The sequence below is a fragment of the Hemitrygon akajei genome, chromosome 31, assembly GCF_048418815.1.
Source record: "Hemitrygon akajei chromosome 31, sHemAka1.3, whole genome shotgun sequence".
Lineage (NCBI taxonomy): Eukaryota > Metazoa > Chordata > Chondrichthyes > Myliobatiformes > Dasyatidae > Hemitrygon > Hemitrygon akajei.
The window spans coordinates 11,874,532-11,894,144 of NC_133154.1; the positions used below are offsets into that span (position 1 = coordinate 11,874,532).

The 19,613-nt window shown below is 44.4% G+C and overlaps 2 protein-coding genes across 5 annotated transcripts in view; one reads left to right on the forward strand and one right to left on the reverse strand.

The window, feature by feature from the left end:
- Positions 1 to 5,736, forward strand: part of LOC140719461 (retinal cone rhodopsin-sensitive cGMP 3',5'-cyclic phosphodiesterase subunit gamma) — a 16,971-nt gene extending 11,235 nt beyond the window's left edge. For all 3 annotated transcript variants that reach the window (XM_073034159.1, XM_073034160.1, XM_073034158.1), the window contains 3 exons: positions 858 to 1,020; positions 3,925 to 3,965; positions 5,390 to 5,736. In XM_073034159.1, coding sequence (XP_072890260.1) covers positions 893 to 1,020; positions 3,925 to 3,965; positions 5,390 to 5,466 — 246 coding nt within the window. In that variant the 5' untranslated portion in view covers positions 858 to 892 and the 3' untranslated portion in view covers positions 5,467 to 5,736. The remainder of the gene's footprint in view (positions 1 to 857; positions 1,021 to 3,924; positions 3,966 to 5,389) is intronic.
- Positions 5,737 to 6,101: 365 nt separating this feature from the next.
- The window catches only part of cfap184 (cilia and flagella associated protein 184), a 39,148-nt gene continuing 25,636 nt past the window's right edge, over positions 6,102 to 19,613 (reverse strand). Inside the window, exons 7-12 of one of the 2 annotated variants that reach the window (XM_073034156.1) lie at positions 18,564 to 18,658; positions 16,881 to 17,031; positions 15,487 to 15,680; positions 10,938 to 11,150; positions 8,999 to 9,136; positions 6,102 to 6,741 (exon numbers count right to left, since the gene is read on the reverse strand). In XM_073034156.1, coding sequence (XP_072890257.1) covers positions 6,487 to 6,741; positions 8,999 to 9,136; positions 10,938 to 11,150; positions 15,487 to 15,680; positions 16,881 to 17,031; positions 18,564 to 18,658 — 1,046 coding nt within the window. In that variant the 3' untranslated portion in view covers positions 6,102 to 6,486. The remainder of the gene's footprint in view (positions 6,742 to 8,998; positions 9,137 to 10,937; positions 11,151 to 15,486; positions 15,681 to 16,880; positions 17,032 to 18,563; positions 18,659 to 19,613) is intronic. The other variant, XM_073034157.1, reaches the window with a different exon arrangement.

Here is a 19,613-nt window from a genome sequence, read left to right on the forward strand (position 1 = left end):
TGCCTCCTCGTCACCATCTGAAATTCTGGCAAAAATTTCACTCTCTCTCTCTCCTTCGCTGCCTCTTCCTTACCGCCACCTCTTTCAGCTACCTTTTCTTCATCCCACACTCAAATTTCTATTGTGGGTTTGGTGACTTTCGTTAGATTATGTTACAGCAATCTTTGAATCTCTGGCTCATGATCTCTTCAAATGGAAAAGAAGCACTTGGGATGGCATCAAGATCCCTGAATCCATGCACTGGGGTCAGAAGAAATCTCTGTGTAGGTGAGCAGAATGAGTTCAACACCCCTCAAACTAATCACCCTTCAACCCTTTCAGGTATTTTCTGCCCCTCTGTAGGAGAGTCTGTTGGCCTCATCCAGCACCTTAGAACCCACAGAGTAGATTGGACATAAGTCACCCTTGATTCTGAGGGAAAGAAGAAGGAGAAGGAGAGGAGAAGAAGAGGAAGAAGTAGAAGAAGAAGATGAGGAAGAAGAAAAAGAAGAATTTAATTTTTCCACCATTTGCACAATTTCTTCAGCTCTGGAATTTCCTGCCTGATCTGTTCTGCCTCCTTACTCTCTTTCCTCCTTCCTAACTCTCCTTACATGGACAAGATGGGCCTGCTTCTGTGCTGTACACTTCTATGGCTCTAAGAAGAAAACCAAAGGGGGCTTTCTACACTTGTCCAAACAGAGCAAATCTGGTAAATGAGAACCCAGGTATATACTGCACACTGCCACAGTGGGAATAACTTTCTATTTACTCAGTTTTGCAGTCGTTATCCAGACTCAGGTAACTTGTCCCAAATTTGGGGAATTGGAGTTGGCCATCCCCTCTGCCCTAACTAGGATTTTCTTTCTCTCTTCCAGTGAGCTCTGTGGGAAGAATTTTCTGCCTCACCAGAATGAACTCCATCAGCGCGCCAACCAAAACAACTGGAGGCCCCACATCCCCTAGGAAAGGACCGCCGAAGTTCAAACAACGAGCAACCCGACAGTTCAAGAGCAAACCCCCAAAGGCAGGCGTAAAAGGGTATGAACTAGAATCTTATATGTATATTAGAGCCTGGGCAAAGTTACATTATGAGTTATGTGCAGTTTTCAGAATGCACAAAGTCCAAAGTGATTTTTTTATTATCTAAGTATATATGTGTGTGTGTGTGTGTGTGTGTGTGTGTGTGTGTGTGTGTGTGTGTGTGTGTGTGTGTGTGTGTGTGTGTGTGTGTGTGTGTGTGTGTGTGTGCGTGCGTGCGCGCACGTGAGTGTGTGTGTGTCTGTCTGTGTGTGTGTTATCATATACTACTCTGAGGTTCATTTACTTGCAAGTGTTTGCAGAGAAAAAAATACAATAAATCTTTACAAAAACTATACATTAACAAACACCAGTGGCAAAAGAAGACAAACTTGAAAATTAAAATTAAAATAATACTGAAAACATGAGAGGCGGACAGTGTCCTTGAGTGTGTATAAAATCATAAAATCAGTTCAGAGGAGCGGTGAATGAAGTAATCCATGCCAGTTCAGGAGTTTGGTGAGAACATGGATCTGCGCCTGGATGGTTTCCAGGGCGCAGGCCTGGGCAGGGTTGCATGGGAGACTGGCAGGTCTCCCCTCTCCACAGGGAAGGGCAAGGGCCGATACAGCTTTGGCACCGGTGTCGTCACAGAGCAATGTGTGGTTAAGTGCTTTGCACAACACGCCATCTTAACTGAGGCTCGAACTAGCGACCTTCAGATCACTAGGCCAACGCCTTAACCGCTTGGCCACATGCCAGCTATGGGGTAATAACAGTTCCTAAATCTGGTGGTGTGGGACCTAAGGCTTCTGTACTTCCCGGCCAAATGGAGCAACACTAAAACACGGTCTTCACCTCATAGTGACCGGCAACATTCGTTCTGTAGCCTCCCAGTAGTTAGACAGAGAGCTTCAGACTTTCCTTCCTCTATTCCCTGCATGTTGCCCATTCGGGTGTTCATTCTGCTATGTGCATGGCTGAATGTCTGTCCCTTTAACAAAGAAGCAGTCATACCCAAGTGGGTGTTGGCCCCATTATCTGTGCATGGTTTGTGAATGCTTGCTGAAGGCTGTGAACACTTACTGCTTGTTGACCTTGAACTAAATGCTAGGTCATTCGGACAAGCAGGGGAAAATGAGTCGGCGTGTGTTTAGAGAGGAGCCTGCATCTGATACTGTTCCTCGACACCACTTCCATTGTCCTTCCTGGAGGATGAGGTTTCAGGTTGAGGAGGTGCTACTAAAGCAACCTGGGTGATTTATAACCAACACACCCCTCAACCATCAGGCTCTTAAAACAAAAGGAGATAACTACACGCACTTGGCCGTCATTGAAATGCTCACGCAACCAATGGTCTCACTTTAAGGACTCTTTATCTCATTATCTCACTTATTGCTATTTATTTATATTTGCATTTTTATTTATTTATTGACATACAGTTCAGAATAGGCCCTTCTGGCCCTTTGAACCATGCCACCCAGCAATGCCCTGATTTAACCCTACCCTAGTCACAGGATAATTTACTATTACCAATTAACCTACCCATCGGTACATACTTGGACTGTGGGAGGAAACTGGAGCACCTGAAGGAAACCCACGCAGTCATGGGGAGAACGTACAAACTCCTTACAGACAGCTGGGGCTCCTTACAGGTCACTGGGACTGTAACGCGTAGTGCTAACCGCTATGCTACCCCAATTTGCACAGTTTGTTGTTATCTGCACTCTAGTTGATCTTTCACTGATTTTGTTATAGTTACTATTCTAGAGATTTGCTGAGTATACCCATAGGAAAATGAATCTCAGGGTGGTATACGGTGACATATATTATTATTAATAATAATTTAATGATAATTATTAATAATAAATAGGTAGGTAGATAGATAAATAAATAAATAAATGGTTATTAATAATAAAATTTACTTTGGACTTCTGAAGTTTGAATCACGCTGGTATAATTTGAGGGGATGAATTGCTTTGTCCTGGATTATGTTGACTTCTTTTGAATGTTGAAGCTGTACTCATAGAAGCAGGTGGCAAGTATTCCATTGTACTCCTGATGTGCCTTGTGCTTGGCGGGATATCACGAGATGAGTCACCTGCTAAGAATTCCCACCTTTTAACCCCTGGATACCACTTCAGTAACTTAGGGAGACATAAGAGACTGCAAGAAGCTGGAATCAGGAGCAAAAAAAAAACAAACTGCAGGAGGAATTCAGTAGATCGACTGAAGTCCTTCCCTTCCCTCCCTGCACACCCCGCCCTTATGCTGCTTAACTCCAGCAATTTGTTTTAATTCAGTAACTTGACTATGCTGCTGAAACCCTGTGAGCTGGTGAAGTAATGATGAAAAGAATCAGAAATGTGTAGACCAAGATTTAGTGTGTCCAGATGACGTAATTTTGACTGCAGTTTTAACAACGTTGTGAAATTACCTGCCAGAGCAAAAAGCGTCATGTTAATACTTTGTGGAAGACTTAGTTTTATAAGTGTCACCTCTTAGTTGGGATTAAAGAGTCATACAGCACAGGAACAGATCCCTTAGCCATTAAGTATGTGCTGATCATCAATTACTATTGGTTCAAAGGTTCATCTAATATCAGAGGATGTATACAGTATACAACCTGAAATTCATACTCTTCACAGAGTTTGTGCTGATCATCAATTGCTGTTGGTATTGGTTTATTATTCTCTCCATAATCCCATTAACTCCCCCAGATCCTGCCACTTGTGTATATGCTAGGGGAACTTACAGCAGTGGGGTAAAAGGGTGCTTGATGTTCGGTGCAGATGCAGTGGCCCAAAGTGCCCGCGTCTGGACTCCATGATTCTGTTTTCCATTGGTCAACTACGATCGGAGTTTTCCTTTTGAATTCTGCTGACTTATTGGGGGCGTCAGACATTGATTCTCGTTCTCCTGCAGGTTTGGCGATGATATCCCTGGGATGGAGGGACTCGGCACAGGTACGTGGGCAGATCATTCTTAGCCATTCACTAACAACATCTGGAGTCTACACACACATGAATCACACACGTACCCTCCGTTGTTTAGTGGTGAACAAGGCTCTCCATGGTCAGACAAACTGCTGCTGCTTCAGCATGACCACCTGGCCAAGGCGCTGGTAAAAGACACAGTGCTTTAAAGAAAACTGATACGGATGCACTTTGGAAGGAAGGATGAGGAGATACAAGATTAATTATGTAGCACAGTTCTAAAGAGTGTGCTGGAACAAAGGACCTAGATTGACTAAATGCATAAATCTTTGAAAGCTGGAGAATATGCTGTGCAAGTGGTCAAAACACATAGACCCTTCAACCCACAACCTACCCTAAATCAACTGAACCCTTCCTTCCTGCCTAGCCCTCCATTTTTCTATCATCCACATGCCAATCTAAGAGTTTTTAAATGTCTCTAATATGTATATCTGCCTCTACCACCACCCCTGGCAGCGCACCCCACACACCTACCATTTTTTGTGTAAAGATCATACCTCTGACAACCCCCATACTTTCCTCCAATCACCTTAAAGTTATACTCCCTCAAGTTAGCCATTTCTGTCCTGGGTAAAATTCTCTGGCTACCCACCAGATCTAAACCTCTTATTATCTTGTACATCTTTATCAAGTCACCTCTCATCCTCCTTCCCCCTAGCTCACTCAGACTATTCTCATAAGATATGCTCTGTAATCCAGGGAGCATCCTGATAAATTCTCCTCTGCACCCTCTCTAAAGCTTCTACATCCTTCCTATACATAGTTACTAATACAGAGTGGAATATTGAACTTCCTAAACAACAGTCCAGAATATGAAAGCATCCAGCATAACCATAATTGTTATGTACAAGGGTAGGAAACACACCATGAAAGGTGAGGACTTTGGCATACGAGGGTAGGACACACATCATGAAAGGCGGGGGTGACTTTGGCGTACGAGGGTAGGACACACACCATGAAAGTTGAGTGTTAGTGAGCAGCAGAGGACCTTGGTATACAAGTGTAGGACCAACACTGTGAATGATGGTAAGTATTGAGGAACAGAGTGACCTCGGTGTACAAGGGTAGGGCACAGACGGTGAACAGGGAGGAGTATCGAGGAACAAAGGGACCTCAGCATTCTAGGGCAGGACACACACCATATTGAGCATTGACGTTCAGAGATACCTTGGTGAATGAATGGTAGGGAGTATCAAAGAAAGGGGGACGTCAGTTTACAAGGGAAAGACTCACACCACAAATAGTAGGGAGTATTGAGGAATAGAGGGATTCCAATATACAAGTGCAGGACACATACTCTGAATGGTGGGGTGCATGAGAAACAGAGGGGCCTCATAACAATTCTTGATTGTATCCATGAAAGGAATTTTGATTAATTCTCGCTCTGCTTTCAGATATTACTGTGATTTGCCCCTGGGAAGCTTTCAGCCACTTGGAGCTTCACGAGCTGGCTCAATATGGAATCGTCTGACACAGGCAGGGAAATGCAGACCGAACTTCAGGGAGTAGCTGGTGTTTCTGCTGCAGCATTAATCCTAGTGAGGCGGAAGGAGCAGAGTTACTATTAGAATCCACTGTGTGCTGTACTTCACCATCTGAAGCCTGAACATTAATGTAGCTGTCAGTTTTCATACAACGACTGTGAAGGGCACTGTATAGTCACCATACATATTCATGGGTTCAATTGCTTTTGTGGATTTCAGGAAAGTCGTACAGTAAAGTTCTACTTTTTAGTACAGAATTTTGATTATTGCATTGGTCATTTTCTGTTCCATTCATTAAAAAGTCTGTTTGGATTCTCTCCAGGAGAAACGTGCGGAAAGATTTCGCCCAGCAACACACACAAAATGCTGGAGGAACTCAATTGAGTTCCTAGAGTCCTGGTCTCGGCCCAAAACATCGACTGTACCCTTTTCTACAGTTGATGCCTGGCCAGCTGAGTTCCTCCAGCATTTTGTGTGTGTTGCTCGGATTTCGAGCATCTGCAGATGTTCTCTTGTTTGTGAAAGGTTTCTCTCACACCTCCAAATGAATTCATTTAGCTGCCTAAGCTGTGTGAAATAGTAATGTCCACTAACATGTAGAGAATGAAAATGTAAAAAAAAAAGATTTTAAACTTTTATTGTCTTTGAAGTGGACAAAAATTGGATCATGCAGTGGATGAAGATCTGGTTTCCCCTTGGAAACCTGTCTGGAGCAACACACAGAAAGCGGGTTAGGCAGCATCCAAAGAGGGAAACGGACTGTAACTGGGCTTTTGGGCCGTAACTGACCCGCTGAATTCCTCCAGTTTTTTTTTGTGTTTTACCCCAAGTCTCGTTGGAACTAGTACTGTTGTACTCATTTCATGTCTTGCATTTTGTAGAGAAAGCCCTTTTATTCCTGCTTGTCACAACTAAGAATTCAGAATAAAGTCAGATACCATCTTATTTAATATTTATTGTAACAGAATGCAGTGGAAATGCTCCTCTCCCTGCCCCCTGAGGGACTCTCACTGAGCCTGTAACTGCCCCGTCTTTACCCACTCAATTTTCCTCTTGATTCCGTAGGAGTTGAGAGTTAAGTCAGTGTGGCGCCTCTTGAGCTCCTCCAGCTTGTGCCGCAGTCTCTCGCTGGCGTCCACATTGTCTTCGAGGTCACGAAGCAACAGCTTGTTGCACAGCAAGCCACACTCCTCCTTCAGCTTGACGTTGGCAGTCCGGACCCTGTCCCGTGCCTGCTTTGTTTTGGTCAAGATCTCCCTCTTCTGTAACAACACCAAATGGAAGCTGGGTTACACAATCAGAAATCCCAACGTGGAGGGAGACCATTCAGTCCATTAAGTCTGTGCCAATCCAATGTTAATTACCCACTGCACCCCTGGGCACTCTCCTCAGCCCTTCACTTTCTTCTTTCAAAGACTTATCAATTTCTCTTTCAGATGTCACAGTACAAACCTGTTTCCTCCACCCAACCCCACAGAGCTTTATAGAAACAGCGTTATCGTCATTGACATATGCAGTGAAATGTGTTGCTTTGTGGGCAGTAGTACTGTTCAAGGCATAAAAATTACAACAAGCTATACAAATAAATAAATAATGCAAAGGACAAATAACGGGGAAGTGTTCATGGGCCATTCAGAAATCTGACAGAGGTGGGGAAGAAGCTGTTCCTAAGACTTTGAGTCTGGGTCTTCAGTCTACAATCACTATGCAGAAAGAACTTCACCTCACTTCACTTTTTGTACTTTCACAGATCATTTCATTCACTTTCATGCCAAAGGAATTAATTGGTTTCTCCCTCATGAACGGGAACGGTTTCTCTGCAAGAACTCTGTCTACAGGGTCAGGGACCTGATGCAATGAGACCCCTGATCTACATGGCTCACTGATGTCCGGCCTGGACAAAAGCCTTGCCAGCTGCTCCAGCTGTAGGATGGCCAACAGTTCCCAGGAATCACCATGGCAACTCCAGCTCCTCAAAAGTTGTCTACCAGGCAGATCTGTGTATGAGTCAAGAGGAGCAAGACAATACCACTGCAGATAGTCCAGTTCCCAGGTCACACCTAATGTCACAATTGGAGACACTGGGATGGGTGAGATGCATGGACTATCTCAGGCATAAATCTGAATCCAGGTCTAAGGAGCAGAATTAGGCCATTCAACTAATTGTGTCTGCTTAATCATTTGATTATGGATGATTTATTTTCCCTCTTAACCCAATTCTTCTATTTCCTCCCTGTACTTTTTGATGCTCGTACTAATCAAGAACCACTCAACCTCCACTTTAAATGTACCCAATGACTTGGCCTCCACAGCCGTCTGTGCCAATGAATTCCACAGATTCACCATTCCCTGGCTAAAGAAATTATTCCTCTTCTCTGCTGTAAAGGGATGTCCTTCTATTCTGAGAATCTCCCCTCTAGTCCTAGACTCTCCCGCTATTGGAAACATCCTCTTCACGTCTGCTTTATCTAGGCCTTTCAGTACTTGGTAGGTTTCAATAAGATCCCCCTCATTCTTCTAAACTCCAGTGAGTAGGCTCAGGTCATCAAACACTCCTTAAGCATTAACCCTTTCATTTCCATGTTCAGTATCAACCATATCCGTTCTGAGCACAACGCACAGCAATGGTGGACACAGGTCCAATACTGTATGACAATAGGGCACAATTTCTGGTAGACAAAGGCCTGTCGTTGCGTAACATTGGGATGAAGTACTGCTGGGAATAGATCTGTACCTCTGCACACAGAGGTACAGTGCTGGTGGTCTGGCACTTTGTAACACTGGGACGCCGTATCACTGGTGGGAGCTGGTCTCTCACTGTATAACACTGGAGTACCGTACAGGTTTCTCACTGTAATAACACTGCAGTACAGTACAGGTCTGTCACTGTATAACACTGGAGTACCGTACCGGTTTCTCACTGTAATAACACTGCAGTACAGTACAGGTCTGTCACTGTATAACACTGGAGTACCGTACCGGTTTCTCACTGTAATAACACTGCAGTACAGTACAGGTCTGTCACTGTATAACACTGGAGTACCGTACCGGTTTCTCACTGTAATAACACTGGAGTACAGTACAGGTCCGTCACTGAATAACACTGGAGTACCGTACTGGTTTCTCACTGTAACAACACTGGAGTACAGTACAGGTCTATCACTGTAATAACACTGGGATAGTGTAATAGAGGGCAGCTCTGTCACTGTATAACACGAGGGAGCAAAGATCCTCTATATCACTAAAACCCTACATGACCCTGCTCCCGTTGTTTCTAGTACCTCTATGTTCTCCTTGCATCCATTCTCTCTCCAGTACCTGCCCTTTCCCTCAGATTACTACACTCACACCTCCTACTTACCCATCCCTTCCAACCTACCCCACTTCCTGAACCCACTACAAAAGACTCTCCCTGCCTATGTCCCTTATCCTCAGCACACCTGCAGTCCTACTCTCTCCCTCCAGTGCTTGCTGCCTCCAGCAACTTCCCTTCTCATCGCCACTCCCTATCAACATTACCTGTGCCACAGTGGCCTCAACCTCCCTGAGTTCGGTTTTCCTCTTCTCGTTCTCTTTCTCCACATACTCCAGCTTTTCCTTGGTGTGAGTCAGCACTTCAATGGTAGCTGCTATTTTCTTCTTCAGTTTGGTGACTTCCTGTAAAATTAATCAAGACTGTAAAATGAAAAGCAGGGACCTCATTTGTGCAAAACATTGAACTTCAATGTCCTGCTGCTGTACAAAAGTTTTCATGTCTTATCTATCGTTATATTCTTCCATTGTATCTCTACTTTCAAGTAAGTCCTTACACCACAAGGATATTGGGAACTAGCATCCACTCATCACTCCAACCTCCAACCTTCTCTTTGGGTATAAAGGCTTACCTGCCTCGATGACCCAGAGAGCTATGTTGGCTGGAGTCAGGGCTTTATCCTTTGGCTCTTGGTAGGGTCACCCATGCCAAACAGGTCAAAGGGTCGAGGTCAGACTAAGAGTGGTCCACCCGTCCTCCAGGTTTGGGGGTTCAGCTCAAGGCTAACAACCTCGGCTGGTAAAACAAAACCGTTACGGAAACAGCAAAGAAGAATCCTTCCACGTCTGAGTGCGACGGTATTTCTGAGTCTCCTCCAGGGAACTGCATGACTGACACTAGTGAAAACCAAGAGGGAGGATACTGACATGTTGAAGGAAGCCCTGAACACTGCCCGAAATGGAGGATCTTCATTGCTGCCTTAAATGCCGGTGGCTAAACAGGCAGTAACATCACACATATATCACAAACGTTGATCTGTGGATAGTGATAGCCATTGAGCACCAAAACAGGCCCTTCGGCACAATTCACCCCTGACGTGATGCCCAGCATGCTAATCCAATCAGCTCGTGCTTGGTCCTTCAATCTCTAAACCTCTCCTATCATGTGCTTATTGAGATGGCTCTTAAATCTAGATGGTGCCTGTGTCAACCAGTATTTCTGGCAGCTCATTCCAAAATGGCATCACCCTTTGCATGAGGAAGCTGCTCCTGATGTACTTGTTAAATTTCTCACCTCTGACCTTCAACCTATGCTCTCTCACTTTTAGCTCCCCTCCCTGGGAAGAAGACTTAAGTGAAGAAGCACTCTCTCTATGCTCCTCATGAACTTACATATCCCAAGCAGATCGCCACTCAATCTCCAACGTTTCAGAAAATAAAATCCTAGATTACATAAACTCTCCTTGAAAGAAACAGAAATCCAGAAGTAGTTGGCTACAGGTGCTCCAGAAGTTCCAACGTTTACAGTACTGCTTATCGCATTGCCGCTTCTACGCTGGGAATTCCATCTCAAAGAAGTTCAGGTCCTCTTGCTGTTGGGATATCCCAGTGCTACAACTCAGAAACAGGCCCTTTGGCCCATCTAGTCTGTACCAAGCTATTATTCTGCCCAGTCCCATCTGAACCATAGAACCCCACCCATACTTCCCTTAAGTGTTGCAATGCAACCCATATCCACCATTACTGCTGACTGCTTGTTCCACACTGTGAGTGAAGAAGTTCCCCCTAAATCTTTCTCCTTTCACCCTTAACCTACAATCTCTAGTTCTGGTCTCACCCTCCCTCAGTGGTAAAAAAAAAGCCTGTTTGCATTAACCCTATCTATACCCCTTATAATTTTGTGTATCTCTGTCAAGTCTCCCTCATTCTCCTAACCTATTCAACCTTTCCTGATAACTCAGATCCTTAAGTCCCGGCAACATCCTTGTAAATTTTCTTTATTTACAAAATACCGTAAATTCAGTATGACTCATTCCTCTCACCATTCAGGTTGAGCTAACCTGACATTTCAGTCCAGACAAATACTTGCAATATTCATTTGGCATAATGTAACACTGTTGAACCAAGTTATTGCAATAGTAACTTACATGGCCTATTTACGTAGTAAGTGTGATTACACTCTCTTTAGCTCTTTACCCCTGCTTACCTCAATACGTTCCTCAATCTTTTCACTGTAAGACTGGTTCTCGATTTTCAGCTGTTCATAGTCGATCAGATTGAGCCCACCTGCCAGTTCCTCCTTCGCCTTCAATTGATGCTCATAATACTTCAGTTTATTCTTCATCCTGACAGTCAGGAATCGAATCTGCCTCAACTCCTTCTCCTTCTGCTCCTCGATATTCTGAATTTGTTCTAGTTCCTGCACATACATGCACACACACACACACACACACAAAATAAGATAATGAGTTGTTTTGTTTTAATTTATCTTTATTTTTGTTTTGAGTTGTATGTTTGGAACCAATGAATATAGTGCAATAGAGTGTACCCTTTACACTGTATTGAAACCAAGCCAGACTTGATTTGGGAGGCCATAGTATTGTCTCTGGACCTCCCACTGTTACAGTATGTGTTCCATTCCCAAACCCTAATATTTTGTGTTTGATTCACTAACAGATATGCACCCAGGTTCAGAGTTTCAAGAGCTGTGATTCTAAATGCTCTTGTGTTCATTTGCTGGCTACAAGTAAAGCATGTGGGAAGTTAATAGGAAAAGTTGGTAATCATTCTACAAATCCCAGAAGTAATTCCAAACTGCCAACGCATCCATTTAGTGCCTTCTCACATCAGAGTGTTCCCGTTGAATTGGCTCGTCACTTCTACAAGTTTAAATTTGCTACCTAAGTACATATTTGTCACCATTTACAATCCTGAGATTCAGTTCCTTGCAGGCATTCACGTCAGAACAGTGAAATACAACAGAATCAATTCAAAACTAAACACAGATAATGACTGACAAGCAACCAATTGCAAAAGAAGACAAACTGTTCATATAGATAAACACATAGATTATAGATAAATAAGTAAATATATAAATAGATATATACATAAATAAATAATTTTTAGAAATATATATATGAGCCTGATAGCAACAACTGTTCCTGAACTCGTTAGTGCGGGACTGAAGGCTCCTGTACTTCCTTCCCAATGGCAGCAGGAGGAAGAGAGCCTGGCCTGGGTAGTGAGGACCCGGCCTGGGTAGTGAGGGCCCGGCCTGGGTAGTGAGGGCCCGGCCTGGGTAGTGAGAGCCCGGCCTGGGTAGTGAGGGCCCGGCCTGGGTAGTGAGGGCCCAGCCTGGGTAGTGAGGGCCCGGCCTGGGTAGTGAGAGCCCGGCCTGGGTAGTGAGAGCCCGGCCTGGGTAGTGAGGGCCCGGCCTGGGTAGTGAGGGCCCGGCCTGGGTAGTGAGAGCCCGGCCTGGGTAGTGAGGGCCCGACCTGGGTAGTGAGGGCCCGACCTGGGTAGTGAGGGCCCGGCCTGGGTAGTGAGGGCCCGGCCTGAGTAGTGAGGGCCCGGCCTGAGTAGTGAGAGCCCAGCCTGGGTAGTGAGGGCCCGGCCTGGGTAGTGAGGGCCCAGCCTGGGTAGTGAGGGCCCGGCCTGGGTAGTGAGGGCCCAGCCTGGGTAGTGAGGGCCCGGCCTGGTAGTGAGGGCCCAGCCTGGGTAGTGAGGGCCCGGCCTGGGTAGTGAGGGCCCGGCCTGGTAGTGAGGGCCCAGCCTGGGTAGTGAGGGCCCGGCCTGGGTAGTGAGGGCCCAGCCTGGGTAGTGAGGGCCTTTGATGATGTCCCTGCTTTCACGTTTTGTGGATGTGCTCAGTGGTGGAGAGGGCTTTTCCTGTGATAGACTGGGCTGTAGCCTCCATTTGTGTATTATTCTTTTCGTGCAAATCTTTGTCTATAAAGCTCACTCCTGTCAAAATCCAGTAAGGGAGACATATCATCTAGTGCTCCTGGTGAGGGGGAAAGGGAGAGGCAGTTGGATAAGAAAATATGAATCCATTGCCCTTCTAATTCCAACCTGTGCTCCCTTTGAAAGTGGGAGTATGCATTCACAGAATCACCTTTACCACTATTCCGTTACGAAGGGAAGTTCATTCAACTCTTTAATAGAATTAAATTAAAATCATATTTACTTTCCTCTAGCCCAGGGGTTCCCAACAGACGGACAGACATACGTTATTGATCCCAAGGGAAATTGGGTTTCATTACAGCCGCACCAACCAAGAGTAGTGAAGAAATATAGCAATATAAAACCATAAATAATTAAATAATAATAAGTTAATCATGCCAAGTGGAAATATAAGTCCAGGACCAGCCTATTGGCTCAGAGTGTCTGACACTCCGAGGGAGGAGTTGTAAAGTTTGATGGCCACAGGCAGGAATGACTTCCTATGACGCTCCGTATTACATCTCGGTGGAATGAGTCTCTGGCTGAATGTACTCCTGTGCCTAACCTGGGGTCCACAGACCCCTCAGTTAATAGTATTAGTCTATGGCATAAAATGGTTACGAACCCTTGCCTCTCTCTATCTTCATTTCAATTATTCTGTCATTTGATTAACACTGCTCTGGTCCCCTTTCCCTCATTTGAGAATTTCTTAGTACTAAAACACCGATTTTTGCAGCAAAGACTGTAGTAGGCAGTGTGAGTACTGGCTCAGGGGGCTTGTGACGGTATGGGTGTGCAAACACAGACCTGCTGTTTTACAGTCCACAAGAAAAAGCAGGTAGCTGTGGTGACAGTAAAGTGTCCTAAAGATCCACTTGTTCATAGGAAACATATGGTATCTTTCCTTTCATATTGCAGATGGCAGGGTGGGGTGACTTCCTCAGACCTGACAGGAAGTCACGCTGAGGAGTTCCAGGTCTGGGTGAAATTGCAGGTCTGAACGAGGTCCACGGCCATGGATGCAGAGTTCAGCTGTGTCCCCCTTATAGCCATCCATTAGTGTCTTTTGTTTAAGTACTGCAGACAGAAGGGCCAACTGACAATGCAGGTTAGGTTAGTAATTTAAACCCTCGCACATTCCAACAGGTTGGTCCATGGCCTCCTCAGCTGCTGAGGTGAGACCACTCTCAGGTTGGAGGGGCAACACCTCGTATTCACTCGTTCCATGTAACATCAGAGAAATGTATGGCAATGCACATCTCTGGGACAGCTTCTTCCACCAGGCCATCAGAATGATTAATTCACGCTGATACCATTGTATTTCTATGCTATATTGACTGCCCTGTTGTACATACTATTTATTATAAATTACTATAAATTGCACATTGCACACTTAGACGGAGATGTAACGTAAAGATTTTTACTCCTCATGTACATGAAGGATGTAAGAAGTAAAGTCAATTCAATTCCTGAAATTCTTGATCTTTGCAGACATCCATGTAAATAGAAAAGGGCCCCACAGACTGAGTGACAGATAAAACGTTAGCACTGCAAAGCTGCCCCTACTACCCCCCACGCCCCCACGCACAAGCAGCAGCCAAAGCAACGGCCCCCCCACCCCCACCCACTTCAGCAAAAGAGCATTAGCACTGTCCACCTCTGACGTGTAGTCTCCAACCTTATGGCATGACTTCTGGTTGTTTCTCCTCCCCCTCCCCCGTCCAATTTCTCTCACCTTCCATTCCACATTATGGCTCCCCCTTCACCTCTTCTCTTCTCCTTACCTGCCTATCACTCCCTCTGGTGTCCCTCCTCCTTTCTTTTCTCCCAAGGTCCACTCCCCTTTTTCTATCAATTCCTTCTTCTTCAGCCCTTTGATTTTTGCCCCATCACCTCCCAGCTTCTTAATTTAGCTCTCCCCACCCGCCTACCTCCCCGCTTACAGGGTTTCACCTATCACCTTATAGCTTGTAATTCCTTACCCTCCCCCATCATCTTATCATGGCTGCTTCCCGCTTTCATTCCAGTCGTGATGAAGGGTCTCGGCCTGAAACATCAACTCTATTCCTTTCCATAGATGCTGCCTGACCAGTGGGATCCTCCAAAATTTCACTTGTTATTCTTAATTTTCTGACCAAACCCTCAGCTAGATAGGTAGTAGAGTCTCATAAAATTTCTCCATTCTCTCTTCTAGAGACATTTAAAATCCACAGCCATTTCTGACTTCTGTTATTTGCTCCCTGGCTTTCCTAACTTCAATGGTGACGTTAACTTTTCACCTCAGTTTTTCAGTTTCAGACACCGAATTACATAACACCAGTTTACAGTAACTTGAAGCTTTGTGGACAAACATAACAAAATTATTTAAATTAGTCAACAAGAGAGACATTAACAGGACAGTGACAGTTAATTTAGCCTCCAATCTAATAGTATAAACATTGATTTCTTGAACTTCCAGTAGTTGCTCCCCCCCTCCTCTCCTTCGTGGTTTTCAAACCTCCCACATCAGACTCACCCTTCTTCAGCCCGTTAGCTCTTTCACCAATCAGCTTCTCAACTCTTTACTTCACCCCTTCTCCCTCTCCTGTTTTCACCTACCACCTGCCACCTTGTCCCTCTTCCTCCTCCACCTCCTTACACTGACTTTTCCTTTCCTGTCCAGCTGGCAGGGTGGGAGGGGGGTCAACAAGAGAGACATTAACAGGACAGTGATAGTTAATTCAGACTTTGATCTGTTATAAATGGAACACATTGTGCAGCACAATATGAGCTCTATCGCTCTTCGAAGCTGTATTGAGTAAGGATCAATTTACCTGAAGAGCCACTTGCCTTCCCGGCCGCTTATTTATTGCTGTTTTTGCTATAGCTTTCTTCCTCGACTGAAACATCTTCCATTCATTATCTGTCAGCTGCTGTTGCTCCTCACACTTGGTGTTGAGATGGCCAATCTGTTCCTCGTACAATGCCAGCTCTTCCTTATAAGTACCCTGCTCCTTAGCCAGAAGGTCTATGAGAGACGAGCAAACATGGGTCAATGGCATCTGTCCTGATCTATCTTTCTCCCCTCCTTTCCTGAGGGTGTAAAATTAATGAAGGAACACCATCCTTGGATGCTGGACCACTAATATATGTTCATTCTATATTCTATCTTTTTCTCTCTCATTGTCTGCCTCCACCTATCATCCTCCTGCCATTTTCTCCCATGCCCACTCTCCTCCCCTGCCTAATGCAATCCGCCTGTCATTTTACTCTCTTTTTCACCCCATCAATCACCTGGGATGCCTTTCTCACCATTCCCCCTTCCCACTTTATACCGCCCATCTCGCTCTCCACTCAGTCCCAATGCATTGTTTTGACTCAAGACCTCGACAGTTCCTTCCCACCCTGTCTCCACAGATGCTGCTTAACTCACTGTGTTTCTCCAGTTGATTTCTTGCTGCTGAAGTCCCAGTGGCCACACATTTTAATTCCACGTCCCATTCCCATTCTGATATGTCTATCCATGGCCTCCTCAACTGTCAAGATGAAGCCACACTCAGGTTGGAGGAACAACACCTTATATACTGTTTGGGTAGCCTCCAACCTGATGGCATGAACATTGACTTCTCTAACTTCTGTTAATGCCCCTCCACCCCTTCTTACCCCATCCCTGATTTATTTATTCCCCCTTTTTTTTCTCTCTCTCTCCCCATCACTCTGCCTGTTCTCCATCTCCCTCTGGTGCTCCCCTCCCACTTTCTTTCTCCTGAGGCCTCCTATCCCATGATCCTTTCCCTTCTCCAGCTCTGTATCCCTTTTACCAATCACCCTTCCAGCTTTTGGCTTCACTCCTCCCCCTCCGGTCTTCTCCTATCATTTTGGATTTCCCCCTCCCCCCCACTTTCAAATCTCTTACTATCTTTACTTTTGGTTAGTCCTGACAAAGGGTCTCGGCCCAAAACGTCGACAGTGCTTCTTCCTATAGATGCTGGATTCCACCAGCATTTTGTGTGTGTGGCTTGAATTTCCAGCATCTACAGATTTCCTTGTGTTTGCTTTTAAAGAATGCTCTTTATAGCTCCAACAATATTGAAGAAGCATAGAAGCCCGCTGGACTGGCTCTACATCCACTATCCTAGATATTGTATTCACTACCTCATTCCCTAGAGTTAACAGGACAATGTTTCCTTGTCAGATAATCCTTTCCACATCCTAATGTTTGCCTTACCCATGAACTTCAAGTATCGTTGATCATAATCAGCGTGGGATTTCTTTAGCTCAACCTTTGATTCCTCTGCTTTCTTCTTATAATATTCAGCTAGCTTATTCTCTATTTTTTGGTTGTGTTTCTTCAGCCTCTCCTGTTCTGCAATCAAGTTCTGGATAATGAAGGAAGAAAAGGACTTCAATTTCCTGCATGTTTTACGATTGCGAATCTGCCTCCAAATAACCCCACAAATCTGAAAGGTCATGGGAAGAGATTTGCATTGTGCATGGTTTAAACTACATAAAAGTTAAAACAGATCAGATATTGGACTGTTCTTCACTCTGGCCCCTGGAAAGTGCTGTTGAGTGGTAGGATGGCAAAGGGCAGCCTTTGGTTGAGAAGAGAACAGCCCATGCTCTCTTCTTGCTACTACCATCGGGCAGGAGGTACAGGAGCCTTAGGTACGAAACCACCAGATTCAGAAACTGTTAGTGCTGAAGCAGCATGGATAACTTTTTTTTTTAACATCAAACCATGCTGCACAGAAACCCCTGATTTAATCTCACAATTTACAATGACCAATTTACAACCTACCAATTGACAGATCATTTGAACTGTGGGAGGAAACCAGAGCACCCAGAGGAAACTCACATGGTCAGAGGGAGAATGTACATTCTCTTACACTCTTACAACCCTTACATTTAGCGGCAAGAACTCTAAAGTGTTGTGCTAACCACTATGCTACCGTGCTGCCCCAATGGACTCTATAATTCGACGACTGTACAACTCATGTTCTCAGTATTATTTATTTACTTTTTAAATTTATTATTGGTACATTTGTCCTCTTTTACACAACGGATATCTATCAGTCTTTGTTATATATTGTCTTTCATAAACTCGATTGTATCTCTTTATTGTTCTGTAAATGCCTGCCAGGACATATGTATGGGCTCTGATAGGAAGTTTATGTTGAACTTTGAACTTTAAAGCTAAAGATCACATCACATAAATTTAAGTGCCTTTATAAATCACAGTTGAAAACCTCACCATGTTCAGCTTAGATGGAGCAGGTGAAGAGAAAATTTGGTAGTGTAAAAAATCATGAAGGGTTCAGACAGAATAAACACAGGGAAATTGATTTCAGTAGAAATTAAATTGCTTTCTCTTTGGGATCTGGAGAAAGGGCAGGAAATTGGGCTAACTGGACTTCCCACCAATCTAATAGCCTCCTTCTGCACAGTACGGTTCTATAAACTGAAAATGGTCTTACACCTTAACATGCAATCAGCCATAATGAAATGATAGAGCAAACTCGATGAGCCAGATGTTCTAGTTCTGCTCCTATGTCTTATGGTTTATGAACGTCTGCCTGGAATATGTGTAGGCTCAATATTCTTCCAACTCTAATGAGGGATCATTGATCTGAAATGTTACTTCGGTTTCTCTTTCCGCCAAACCTGCCAGAGCTGCTGAGCAGCTCCAGTATTTTTCTGTTTCATCCCCAGGTGGGGTTTAAGATGTCCAAGCAATCTTTCAGAGGATAAGATCCAAGAGATGCAGCAAGATGAGTATCCAATTACCCAAGAGGAATAGATGATAAAAGAAGAGGAATGTGAAGTAACGAATGTAACTAACAAAACAAATAACTGAGTGGGACTAAGGAGGCAATGCAAAATCAAAGAAGTCAAACAAGAGGTTAATTACTTTATACTTCAACTCCAATTCTTCTCGATACTGTCTTTTCTGTTCTTGGTCATCTTCATTGTCTTGGTCATATATTACTTCTATCTCTGGTGTCTCTAATAAAACATTTTTAAAAAACCCTCTTTAAAGTGAGTACTGGGCACATATGAGCATTTCATTGTTACAGTACAGATCTATATTGTGCAGTCCTTAACAATAGCATGTGCTCCAATTATAAAATTACTTCACTCCAACCCTTCCGAGCGCAGCGTACTGTGGACAGACCCAGCCTTCGAAGCTGACAAAGCATAATGCATAGATTCTCCTGGCTGCAGTGAACTAGCTGACAGATTCTCCTCCCTGTGATGAACTGGCCTGGATAACAAGCATGATTGTAGAGAATCCTGTCTAGTAAACTTAACAGGAAGAAACTCAAGCAAGATTCCTTGCTTGACTCTCTCTGTACAACTTTGACAAATAAACTCTTCCCAGGCTTCTCAGCCAGGTAGGTACAGGTATCGATTTTAACAGATCTTGTGATGACAAACTCTGCCATCTTCAACATGATAATGCTTAGGCGTGTCTAGTCTGGCAGTGAACATACCCTGTCGTTTGGGCTACCTGGAGAAATTGGCAGTAACAGAACACTGCATTCACAATGGCCATAGGATTGACTTCAACAGCACAAGGTACTGTGCTGCGCCAATGGCTGTTGGGGCCGCCTAGTGAAGTAAGCCATTGAAAGAAAACTAGAGGAAAAGAATTTTAACAAAGATGAAGGTCCTGCTCTAAGTAAGAACTGGAATTTGATTGTAAACAAGGTGGGACAGCGGAAACTTGATTGGCTGAGGACTAACCAATCAAGACGGACAGATGACGGGGATATGTATACCACTAGACTAGACATGTCCATGCATCATTCCTGATGAAGATGGCAGAGTTTGTCATTGAAGCATCGGTTAAAATCAATACCTGTTACCGGTTGGAAGCCCAAGACGAGTTTATTTGTCATATACACCAGGAAAGCACAAGATCCTTTTTCTGAATTTTGTTACATCTAGGAGATGTGGT